The 12,767-nt window shown below is 36.1% G+C and overlaps 1 protein-coding gene across 1 annotated transcript; it reads left to right on the top strand.

Annotated features, from left to right (window-relative positions):
* The first annotated feature begins 12 nt into the window (after positions 1 to 12).
* BCCIP (BRCA2 and CDKN1A interacting protein) lies at positions 13 to 12,299 on the top strand. Its single transcript, XM_026704950.2, has 7 exons — positions 13 to 194; positions 4,471 to 4,545; positions 5,274 to 5,354; positions 7,081 to 7,167; positions 8,751 to 8,938; positions 9,374 to 9,545; positions 10,148 to 12,299. The coding sequence occupies exons 1-7, from the start codon at positions 48 to 50 to the stop codon at positions 10,316 to 10,318; spliced, it is 921 nt and encodes a 306-aa protein (XP_026560735.1). The 5' UTR covers positions 13 to 47; the 3' UTR covers positions 10,319 to 12,299.
* The last annotated feature ends 468 nt before the right edge of the window (positions 12,300 to 12,767 follow it).

The raw sequence follows: 12,767 nt of genomic DNA, 5'->3' as shown, positions 1-12,767 counted from the left end.
GCGCATGCGCGTAGAAGAAGAAGGGAGGAAGGAAGAAAGAAAGAAGCATGGCCACTGGGGTGAAGCGGAGGAAGGCGGAGGGGCCTTCAAAGTCCCGGCTGGTGGAGGAGGAGGAAGAGGAAGACAGCGACGACCAGGAGTCCGATTCGGAATTGGAGAGTGATGGCGAGGAGGACGAAGAAGAAATTAACGAGGTGAGTTGAGTCTCCCCACCCCTACCCTAGCCCGGCAGCTTCTCTTCCAACCTCTGCCTGCAAGCAGACGAGACTTTCCCGGCTTCTTGATTAGAGTTGTCCGCAGCCTCGCGTCCGGGAAGGGGTGGTGGTGGCTCCCAAAACGGCGCTTGGTTGCTGGTCTTGGCTTCATTCCCCCTGAGAAGATCCCGCTGTTTCCACAGTGTGGTCCTGCCTGGAAATCCCTTTCATTTCCAACTTGCTTCCCATTCATTCCGAATTCCAGAGAATCCTCGCCTTACGACCGCAATTGAGCTCAAAATTTATGTTGCTCGGTGGGAAATTGGTTAAGTGAGTTTGGCCCCGTTTTACGACTTTTCTTGCCACGTTTGTTAAGTGAATCGTGGCAGTTGTTAAATTAGTAACATGGTTGTTAAGTGAACCTGGTCTCCCCTTTTGCTTGTCAGAAGGTGATTGCATGATCCCCGGGTCTGTGGGAAGAAATATCCATCTGGTTCAGGTCCAGGCTGGGAGAAAGACACTGGAAACATGGAGGCTAATTGGAAAGATGGTTTAATGATGAAGCAGAACCACATGTGGCTCTGGGCAGCTGACCACATGGAGTTGAAAGTGGGTGGGTTTTTATATCTTCTTTGGGCTTTGCACTTAAGCTTCCTGTTCCTGTGCAAAAACATGTATTCTTTTTTTTTTAAAGTTTTTATTTTTTACAACAAACATACAGACAAAACCTAAAACCCTCTTTCAATTATATACATACAATGTGTCAGTTGTTTACAATCTTTTATGCTACCCTTTTTTTTTACCATTACAAGTTATATAAATTCTCACCTTATCAATCTAGCTTGTGCTTATGTAATATCAATTATTAATCATTCATTTGACTAAACTATTTTTCCATCATTCTATACGAGATATTCTAAATTTCATGAGTTTAAGATAATTGTCCTCCTTAAGTGTGCTACATCTTGGTGTTATGTGTATCCCTAAATACTGTACTTAACCTTATTTGTGACCTGGATCCCCAAAACTTCCTCCAATTCTTTCTTTCGTCTTGCTAACATGTTCTTTGCTAAAATCTTTGTTTTATCTTTATTTATTTTCAAACCTGCTACTTTTCCATACTCTTCTATCTTTTCCATCAGTTTAGATGCTGACTCCAATGGATCCTCTAATATGAATACCAGGTCCTCTGCAAAAGCTTGTAATTTATACTCTTCTTTTTTAATTTTCATTCCTTTTATTTCTTTTTCTTCTCTGATGTTCCTATTCAGCACTTCCAGTGTTAACACAAACAACAGAGGCGACAGTGGACAGCCTTGTCTAGTCCCTTATATATATATAAAATCTGTTAACTCTCCATTTATCATAGCCTTTGCAGTTTGTTTACAATATATTGTTTCTGTGGCTTGAGTAAATTTTCCACATGTATTCTATTGGCTGTTGTCAGGCTTCATGGGGCCATGTAGGGATTATGTAGAGGGTCATAGCTGGCTCTATAAGGAAAAGAGGAAATGCAGATCCTAGGTGCTTGTCTGAGCTAATTTGGTTTACCTCTGGCTTACTGTTTATCTGAGTTCCCAGGTGAAGTTTGGACTGCTCTGGAGGGGACATGCAATGTCTGAAACGCCCTTAGGAGATTGTGCAATGTAGTGAGCTCTGTGTCTTCTGCTAAATGGTAGTGGTTTCATCCTATTATGTCCTGAAGGACCATGTCTTGTTCTTAATCCCATCACCCTGAAGCTTGAAGGTCTTTTGTTCTGTAGATAGGCTGGCCCAGTCTTTCTTAATGGGCACAAAATATCTGCGGGGGTAGGGGGGCTAGACTGAGTCTGCTGTCTGTCTTTTAAAAAAACATGTTTCTCCATTTCTCATTTAGGGAAATATAACATCTTGCCTTTTTAATATTCCTCAAAATATTTCACTCTTTGGGGGGGGGGAGCTTCCCACAATATACTGCAAATTGTAATAAATGTGAGTCAATTTTCAAGCATCTGAATGTAAATCACATGACCATGGGGATGCTGCAATGGTCATAAGTATGAAAAATAGTCATAAGTCACTTTTTTTCAGTGCAGTTGTAACTTTGAATGGTCACTAAATGAACTGCTGTAAATCGAGGACTACCTGTACTGAACTCATGAAAAATCCTTGTGAACAATCAGTTAAGATGAGCCAGCAGTGTGCAGCTGCTTCCTCCAGAAGCAGCTGCAAGCTCACATTACTCTGAGAAGCACAAGGCTGAAGACACAAGCCTGAAGATGATGAATGAGACTTCATCGAAACGTCGCCTAGATACTTCCAATTCTACGCGGGAGAAAACCCAAATAACCAAAGATCCACATGCAAACACCCGCGAAAACCTCAGAAAACATCTCTCTCTCTCTATATATATATATATATATATGTATGTATGTATGTATGTATGTATGTATGTATGTATGTATGCATGCATGCATGCATGGTATTCAGCTTTGTTCGGGTATTTTCCCACGTCATTATAGTTGTGCTTTTAAAGTTGTAGCAATGTTTCGGCAGAATCTCATCTGCCATCAGCAGGCTTCTGTATACAGCTTCTGTATACAGAAGCCTAATGATGGCAGATGAGATTCTGCCGAAACGTTACTACAACTTTAAAAGCACAACTATGATGATGTGGGAAAATACCCGAACAAAGCTAAGTACCATACATATATATATATATATGTTTTTGTAGATTTTCATGGGTACAGGTATGTAGGTCTAGGTGTGTTCGGGTCTTTTCCCGTGTAAGATTAAGAGTATCTTGGCGACATTTCGTTGAGGTCCCATTTGCCATCCTCAGGCTGGTGCTTTCAGCTTTGTGCCAGTGCTTGCAAAGCACCAGCCTGAGGATGGCGAGACATCCTCCCCAAAACATCACCAAGATACTCTTAATCTTATATGGGAAAAGACCTGAACACACCTAGTCCTACTTATACATATACATACACATACACATATGTATATATGTATGTATGTATGTATGGTATGGTATTCAGCTCTGTTCGGGTATTTTCCCACGTCATTATAGTTGTGCTTTTAAAGTTGTAGCAATGTTTCGGCAGAATGTCATCTGCCATCATTAGGCTTCTGTATAATGTTTGCTTGTGAGTCAGACTTTCACAGCCGTTTCTGTTTTAAATTTGGTGCTAGCCTACGTTGCTACAACTTTAAAAGCACAACTATAATGACGTGGGAAAATACCCGAACAAAACTGAATACCATACATGTAAGTACCCGCGAAAACTTAAGAAAACAAATATATACATGTATACATACATACATACATACATACATACATACATATGTTTTCGTAGATTTTCATGGGTACAGGTATGTAGGTCTAGGTCTATGTAGGTCCACTGCCAATCCCTCTCCTCAGACCCAGGCCCAAACCCATCCTATAAACGAAGGACAACCACCATCCAGAAATCAGACCACGGCTGCTTCGCCAGCTGTCGCATCCCCGACCCCAAAACCAAACAAGCTGACACACCAAGAACACAGACCCAGACCCCAAACTCGAAGCCAGACCAAAACCCAGAATGCTACATCACAGCCACTCGCTCAGAATATCACATCAGAAAACTCAGGAAATTATACCACAAGAACTCAAGAAGTTGCAACATAGCAAACAATCCAGGAAATCATAGCACAAGACCAAGGATACCACAGCAATAAAACTCGCAAGGCCATCACACAACCCATTACCCAAGCCGTTAAAACCCGGGAGGCTAATGGAAAAAAGATCACTACAAAACAAACGACCGGGAGATTACAAGATCCAGGATATCTCCACTACAAAACTCACAAGGCCATCACACAGCCCATTATACCAACATCAACTCCATCAACCAATCAAGAGGCAGCAGCGCAGCCAAAAAACCCAGCACAGCATCCTCCCCACCAGTATTTATAGAGAGACGGCAGCTCCGATCACACACTGCTTGCACTGGCACGAAGCCAAAAGCACCAGCCTGAGGATGATGAGTGGGACCTCGTCAAAACGTCACCAAGATAGTCTTAATCTTACACGGGAAAAGACCCAAACACACCTAGACCTACGTACATACCTACATACCTACCTACCTACCTACCTACATACATATATATGCGCATACATACACACACACACACACACACACACACACACACACACACACACACACAAATATATACCTAGCAAACATATGGCTAGATTTTAAAAATGGATAAAGTTAGATGAATACTAATATATATTATTTCTCTTGGTTCATAGGAAGTAAACATCGAATTTGAAGCACATACAATAACTGATAGTGATAAAAATGGAATGCAAAAGTTACTTCAACAGGTATGTATGTTGTTTTTGTAACCCTGAATTCTAGTTTTTGTGTTTTAAAATAACGATTCTTGACTAAATATTGATTCTTTAACTGTTCTCAAATCATTGTGGACAAATGAGATTTTGTTTGCCACATTCTGAGGACATAGGAGCCTTGGTAATGCAGTGGTTAGAATGCAGTATTGTAAGCTAACTCTGCCCATAGCCAGGAATACGATCCTGATAGGGCTTGAGGTTGACTCAGATTTCCATCCTGCTGATGCCGGTAAAATGGGGGCCCAGATTGTGGAGGCAATATACTGACAATGTAAATCGCTCAGAAAGTGGTGTAAAGTACTATGAGGTGGTATATAAGTCTAAGTGCTATTGCTATTTTTAATCACATGGCAATACTATTTTGTTATTTCTGTGGCAGCTTGCTATTGGGAGGAAAAGGAATATAAAGTTTATAATTATGAATTCCAATTTGATTTAAAAAATGCATAGCTGTGGTTCACGTTAGTTTACCAAGGTGAATTGGAATATTACATTTTAATAAAGAAAATGAGTACAGAATGGTTAGATATTATAAATTAAATCGTAAGCACATTATGCAGAAAGTTATAAGTTCATCTGAATATTGCCTTAATTCCTAGAAATGAATGCTACAGTTTTCTACCTGCCAAGTGCTAAAGTGGCTTTATCTGTTAAATCTGATTTTACACAATTATATTAAATAAACATCTCTTTTATCTCAGCTATTTCTAAAGGCTCCTATTAATATAGGTGATCTGACTGATATATTGATACAACAAAATCACATTGGAAGTGTTATTAAGGTATAGTGTGTTCTCATATTTTCTTAATTTACATACTATTTTTTTTTAGTTAGAATAAGATTTTACTCTTGTTCTCCCATTGTTGTGACTCCTATATCATGCATTTATCTGTAAGTAATTTTATTTGGACAACCATACATTGCTGAAGATTCATCTTCACAATGCTCATGTTTCTAGGTCCATTTAACTTCATAACTTCTCTTCTTATATGCTATTTCTACAATATAATCATAATTAACTTGAATTTCCCACAGAATTACTGGAATATTATTGGTCAGCAAAACAGTTCCAACAATTTCCTTGTGCTACAGGACTACAGGTCTCCAAACTTGAAACTTTAAGACTTGTAGAGACTTTGAACTCCCAGAATTCCTCATGCCTGGCTGAGGAATTCTGGGAGTTGAAATCCACAAGTCTTAAATTTGTCAAGTTTGAAGATCCCTGTTCTAGATTTTCTGCATTTTAGGCAGAGCAGTATCATTTTGCATAGGCTGCCAGTTATCTGCTAGAATCAGAGCAAATCAGTTACAATTTTGATATAGTTGTTTAAATTCACTGTTACTACTGAAGAAGATGAAGCTGCTCATAATTGATACAGTATTTCAGAGACTAGATAGAATTGTTCAAGTTCACCTTTTACGTAATTCATTATATAATTCAGCAAATTGAGGAAAGTGCCATTTCCTGCAATATTGTAGTTCTAAATATTGATCAGTATGTAAGCAAGTACAAAGTTGCACAAATATGTTTGTGGGATTTGAGCTGATAATGCTTGCTCAGAAAGCATATATTTGAGTCCTGTCAGCTGTCATTACAATTGCAGGTAATTGTTACAAGAAAAAAAGTTTCAAGGGAATTGAAAATAAAACTACCAATTCAGTACAATCATAAAATATATAATCAGAGTTGGAAACATTGTGCAATGTGTAATTTTGGTCATCATAAATTTGAGAATGTATTGTGGAATTGAAGAGATGCAGAAAAATCACAATGGCAACAAAATGATTTAAGGAATTTGCAGATTAAAATACTCTCATGGAAATGATACAACACAAGCCCATGTGTTTTGTATCTCTACTATGCTTAATAAGCATGTTTCTGAATAATCTTGCTTATTTAATAACAAAAATATATGTGCTCCACTGCTCCCAAAGTTCCGAGCACTTTACAATATAAATACATTTTCTTCTTCCTTTTGCTCCAATTCTGTGGTTAGTCACAGATTCCCAGGCATTTGCTAATGTGGTTAATATTCTAAGGTTTTAATTTGGATAAGTTGCCTGACTCTTCTTAATGAAGGTGGCAAGTGCAAAACAAATAATAACTTCATAAATGTTGGTTCCACAGATATGGTACTCTGAATTGATTTATCTTTGGGTCCTATAACACAGATAGTTAAGCTGGTGTTGAGAAACTAAATACTTTAATGCTCCCTCTTCCAATGAAACATTCTCCTTTTTTCTACTGAATGTAACTCTTTACAGTGTTTTAGTCCTTTTATGTTACATTGCTCTGAAAAATCAGCCCATATATTTTAACTCAAATCTAGCCTTTTCAAGCTTGGTTATTTTTTAATTTGTTGGACTATAAATTCTATTGTCCATGTGGACAGGAAATTCAGGGAGTTGAAGCATGTCCAGTTAGGAGGGCTATATTGGGAAAAATTCTTCTTTAAAATGTTGAACAGAACAAGCAACAGCTATATTTAATTTTTTTCTTTTCATAGCAAACAGAAGTCACAGAGGAAAGTGATGACGACGATGATGATGAGGTTTTTGGCTTTATAAGCCTTTTAAATTTAACAGAAAGAAAGGTCAGTGCTTATGAGCATATAAAAATCAATATTAGCTTAATTTGGCAATGAAATATTGGAATGTTTAACAGTTATGCAATTAGTCCTTGTTTAGCAACTAATTGGGATATGTTAAGCAAAGTAGTCACTAAATGAAAAATGTGACTGGGACTGGGATTTCTAGCTGGAAAGAGAGAAATTACTCAGTTTGCTACCCCTTCCTTTGAAAACTTAGAGTGCCTACTTACTGCCTTGTAAACACTGAAAGCAATGAGACTACACAGGCAAGCCAAGTCTGGGAGCTTTGGGTACATACTCAAACAGTCCATTCTCTTGAAATTCCTTTCTCTAATATCTCTTGGGGAGATGAGGGAGAGACAAGCAGTTTCTTTAGCCGATCTCTTCTTTACCTGATCTTACCTCCCCCATGCAATCATATTGCTGGAAAAATCATTGTTTTCACTATGTAGAAGAGCAAACATTATACTCTCTTACATTCCCTTTCTCTCCACTCTGAGCTTCAAAGGGAGGGGGAACTTTAGGTCAGGCATAGGACAAGGCTTACTGACCGGAAGGGACACTATTTGAGGAATGCTGCAAGGTCTTTAAATGATCATAAGCATAAAAGAATTTTTTTCAACAGCATCATAACTTTGGTGGCTGCACAAGTGGTTAGAAATGATTACTGTAACTAGAACTGCTGCCCCCAAAATTTGTGAAGACACAGCTTCTTTCAGTTATTCAGAAAAACGAGATATAAGTCTTTAGATTCCCTTTAATTATCAAGCATAACACACCAGCTGTCTTTATAACTGCTTGCGTTATATCATTAGTCTGCTTTTGGGGTACCTGGTGCTCTAGAAAATAGTTAAAAACATGACCTCATGTAAGTTGTCTATTGTAATAATGTTAACCCTTGAGATTTGAAATGGTTATTCTCATTTGTAGCAGCAGAAATTTTAACAAAGAACTGGTTAATGCTAAGTTATGTTTTTTGTTGGAATTTTCAAATAATGAGGTTACTTTTATTTCAGGCATATTTTCATTTAAGGTAGAAGTTAGGCATTGGTTTGTTACTATTGGTTTGTTGAATTAATCTAGGCTGGAAGCATTTCATATTTTTATTAGGATTTCAATTCATATAGCTGCTTTGTGGCTGAGCTAGAATGGAAAGTAAGTCTCTTTGTGAATCCATGAATAGATTTCAGAGAATGGAGGGGGGTGTCCAAGAATTAGGATGGAGAAAAACATTCGTTTTTATTTTCACATATACTACTATACCATATATTCGATATTTTTAAATATTTTCATAACTGTATAATCCGTTTCCTTTGTAGTACAGTCTATATGTATTTTATTTTAATACATTTTTCTGGGAAGGGGTCTCTAGGCTTCACCAGACAAAAGGGTGAATGACACAAAAAGTTTAAGCATTTCTGTTGAGAGAATTGAATGGATAATTTTAAAGGAAATCCTTTCAAATTATTAAAAGCTGCAATTTTCCTATGTCTAAAGAAAAAATGCCCAGTAATTTGCTTTTTCAAGTTGCCTTACGTAAACAATTATTTTGTACCACAAAAAACTATCTGTCTTTTGATTCCTAGGGTACTGAATGTGCTGAGCAAATTAAAGAACTGGTCTTAAGTCAATGTGAAAAGAACTGTGAACAGAATTTGGTTGAGCAGCTGGATAAGCTTTTAAGTGACACCACTAAGCCTGTGGGCTTCCTACTAAGTGAAAGATTCATTAATGTTCCTCCCCAGATTGCTCTGCCTATGCACCAGCAACTACAGTAAGTGCTTCTCCCAAATCATTTTTGAACTGTAATTTTTATCCTTGGATGACCTCTGAAACCTTATTTAAATGGAAATATCTAGAATAGGAGGCAAAAAGAGAAAATACACGTAAAGAACAGGCCAGAGAAATGAAGTCCAGCATTTTAATATTGTCTAATATGGCCTTTAATTCCAATTTATTGTGAATGGATTATTTTACTTGATTGTGGAAATATTGTTTGTAAGGAACATAAATATTTAGCAATATATTGCAGGCAAATTGAATTATGTAGTTTTCAGAGTTGTACGATAGCTGGAGAAAACATTTAAACAATTCCATTTTCTTCTAAGTGTTAAAATGTTATTGTAGTTACAGTTTGTGGGATGAGGGCTGGCTATATAACAAGTGCTTTGCCCCTGATTTTTAATGTAATTAACTTGTTCACTTCTAGAAAAGAAATAGCAGAAGCTCAGCGTACAAACAAACCTTGTGGCAAATGCTACTTCTACCTTCTCATTAGCAAGACTTACACCAATAAGAAGAATGCTAAAAAAAGAGGAAGTGGTACCCACCAGAAAGCGGAGCTAATGTTTTCAAATGCCGAAGAAGAATTTTTCTATGAGGTGAAACTATTGTTTAGTTCAATTTCCCAAGTGCATTTTAATTCACACATTTACTTATTACATGTATACACTGCCTGATTCCCAGCAACTTTAGGAAGTGTTGCAGCTTTGTGGTTTAAGCTTTTTGTTTCTACTATGAAATTACTCTTGAATATAGACAATAAATGTATTACTGCCATAGTGACTTATTACTGCCATACATGGGTTTACCATGTATGGTTTGACAACTTACCCTTAGCTCCTGTGTCCTTATTCTGTTGATTACCATTACAGATCTAGTTAAGAAGCATCTGCCTTGAATAGAAAAGTTTTGGAATTGGTCTCTAGAGCTGGATGCTCCACTGTTCTAAATCTGAAACAATTGTTTAACCTTATGCTTGGCTAACAGAGGAATGGTAATTAACGTTTCCACTGCTATGACTTATATCCTGATTTAGGGGGAGGCAGTTCCAAATCTTCTGATCAAGAATTTCAGTTATAGCTGGTTTTCATTAAGTGTCTTGCTTGCTATTTAATTTTGTATTCTCTAATTGTACACTATTTTCTCCACTTGAGAAATAATCCAAATCAATTTAGTTTTGTTTTTTCTTTTTTTTAAATAGCAATCAGCGCTGAAATTCAGTTATTCAGTAGAAGAAGAGAGTGACTCATGTTTGGGAGGCAGATGGTCTTTTGAAGATACACCTATGAAGCCTTTACGAACAGTGATGGTAGTCCCTGCTGACAGGATGAGTGCCGTCATGGAGAAGTTCAAAGAATACCTTTCTGTCTAGACCATTTTCTATGCAAACTGTATTGAAGGATGAAGTCGTCCTGTAAGACGTTGACATTTGAGTCATAAATGGACATTTTTTTAAAAAAGTAGTTTGCATTCTTTCAAGGTTTCCTTCATATTGTAAATGTCAGGTATATATCTGCAAGATCTTTATATGCTGTGAGTTGTCATTTAAAATTGTGCAATTGGAATTTTTAAATAATTGTCAATATTTATTTGCTGCATACTTTTCTTACTGACTTCTGCATGCTGAATATATTGTAGATTTATTATATCAACTGCTAGAAGACATTTATGAAATTAATTGAGATTGCCAGGATAGGCTACCTGACGTTCAAAATGTAAAATTACCTTCTAGTGCTCACTATTGCTCTACATTATCCATAGCGATGAGACTTTAGCCATTTCTAATGAGTTACATGTTGCCTATCATTGATACGTGGAATTATTTTTGAACAAATCACAGTGAATTCTACTTTTTTAATAACTATAGTATGTATAAGACTGATATGCCAGAGAGTACAATAATCACCATATACACAGCCTTCATTGATTAAACCTGGTCACAAGATAGAGAAAATTAAATGCAGTGCTACATTTTATCTTGTTTTATGTAATATTTAGCTTTTACAGTTGTGTTTTTGAAGAATCTCCATAGTTTGGACTTGTTATTTTACACAAGTATTCTCTTTATTGTTCTCTCTCTCTTTAATCTATGGCCCATGTATCGTGTAGTTATCAAGCATCTTTTTTCCTCTGTTCCAGCATGTCTCTATGGTAGAAATTTCCTGAACAAATTCATAATTATTTTACTTTAAGAAATGTGTTAAAAGAACCCTTTTCATTTGTTTTTCTTACTACTTGTCATAACATCCTATACTTTTATTTTAGAATTTCTATACAGGTAATCCCTGACTTACTATACTTTATTTAGTGAATGTTCAAGTTACAATGGCACTGAAAATAGTAACTTACGACCATTTTTCACACTTATAAACATTGCAGCATCCCAATGGTCATGTGATTTACATTCAGATGCTTAACTCATATTTATGACAGCTGCAGCGTTGAGTCATTTTGTGACCTGACAAGCAAAGTCAATGGAGAATCCAGATTTACTTAACAGCCATATTAGCAATTTAACAACTGCTGCAATTCACTTATTAAAGGTGGCAAGAACAGTGTAGTAGTAATGCAATCTAAAAGTTACAATAAAATTGGACACCCTTATATCACTTAAGCAAAATTCATGTTCCTTATTTACTTTTCCTCCTCCTCATATAGTTTTATTGCCTCCTATTGATTTTGCCTTGTTAGGCTCTTACAGAATTTAGTTTTTCCATTGATATTCTGTAAATTCCGTAGTGATATATAGCAAAGTTTTATTGTTTTATTATTGACTGGTCCTTGTTTTATTTAAAAAACATTGCTCCCCAAACACCTGGCTTTAAAACTGGATAAATACAATTGTTAAAATCATATACATCCATCTGTACTAGTGACAATGAAACTTTTAGTCGGTTTAATAAAACTGTCTAAAACAGTGCTATATTTAAGTGTGCTGATTTAGCAGGGTAAAATAATGTATTTATTCCTCGCAGAAAAAGATTCTTGCATATAAATAAAATGCACAAATCTTTTTTTCTAAAATGCCACATGTATTAGGATGCTGGCAAAGAGTATACATCCATTTTATGAAAGCTCTCAATTTTCATTTGAAATGATATTATCAAGAAGAAATGTGCTTATCACTTATCTTTATGAGACAAAGATACTTAAATAGTATGTAGCTACAACTGTGAAAAGCAAGCTATATTCCTATGAATAAAATTTATTTGCACTTTGAAATATGTGCAGTTATACTGCCAGTCTTTTATTATATCGGATTAAATCCAATATCAGTTGTCCATGCAATGTAATATAGACAAGCATCTGTAGAATTGTACAATTGTATTTTCATTAAAGATATTGTGAATGAAGTCACATTACCCAATCTGAATTTCTATGTCAAACACACCTGCATAAGTTAAACCTACATTTCCAGACTGCATTAATTACAAATGTTGTCATTTTGAAGCATCCAATATGCATAAAATAGATAGTCAAAAAAATGTTTGATTGATGAATTGATAGGATACATTGTGAAATGAAGAAACTGTTAATGGTAAATGATGCCATTTTTAAGGTATATTTTAATTCAGGTCAGTTTACACAAGTAGAAGCAATGTTTATGACAATCAAATAAGGCTAGAATTCCTATTTAGTCATGCTGAAAATGTATTAATTGTTTATGAACCAACTTTTTTTAAAAAATTGGTTATCAACAGTTATTTATAGATATTCTGGGAGTCACAAGAGTTTAAAGCGTATTTGTTGCTATAACAGCAATTCTAGAAGCAATCAAATTTACATGAAGCTAAAATAGCTTTTGACAGCTGTGGATCAAC

Source organism: Pseudonaja textilis, chromosome 4 (genome assembly GCF_049901715.1).
Source record: "Pseudonaja textilis isolate UNSWEBS1 chromosome 4, rPseTex1.2, whole genome shotgun sequence".
Classification (NCBI taxonomy): domain Eukaryota; kingdom Metazoa; phylum Chordata; class Lepidosauria; order Squamata; family Elapidae; genus Pseudonaja; species Pseudonaja textilis.
The sequence above is the reverse complement of the archived record's forward strand: the minus strand, read 5'-3'. Positions and strand labels throughout refer to the sequence as shown.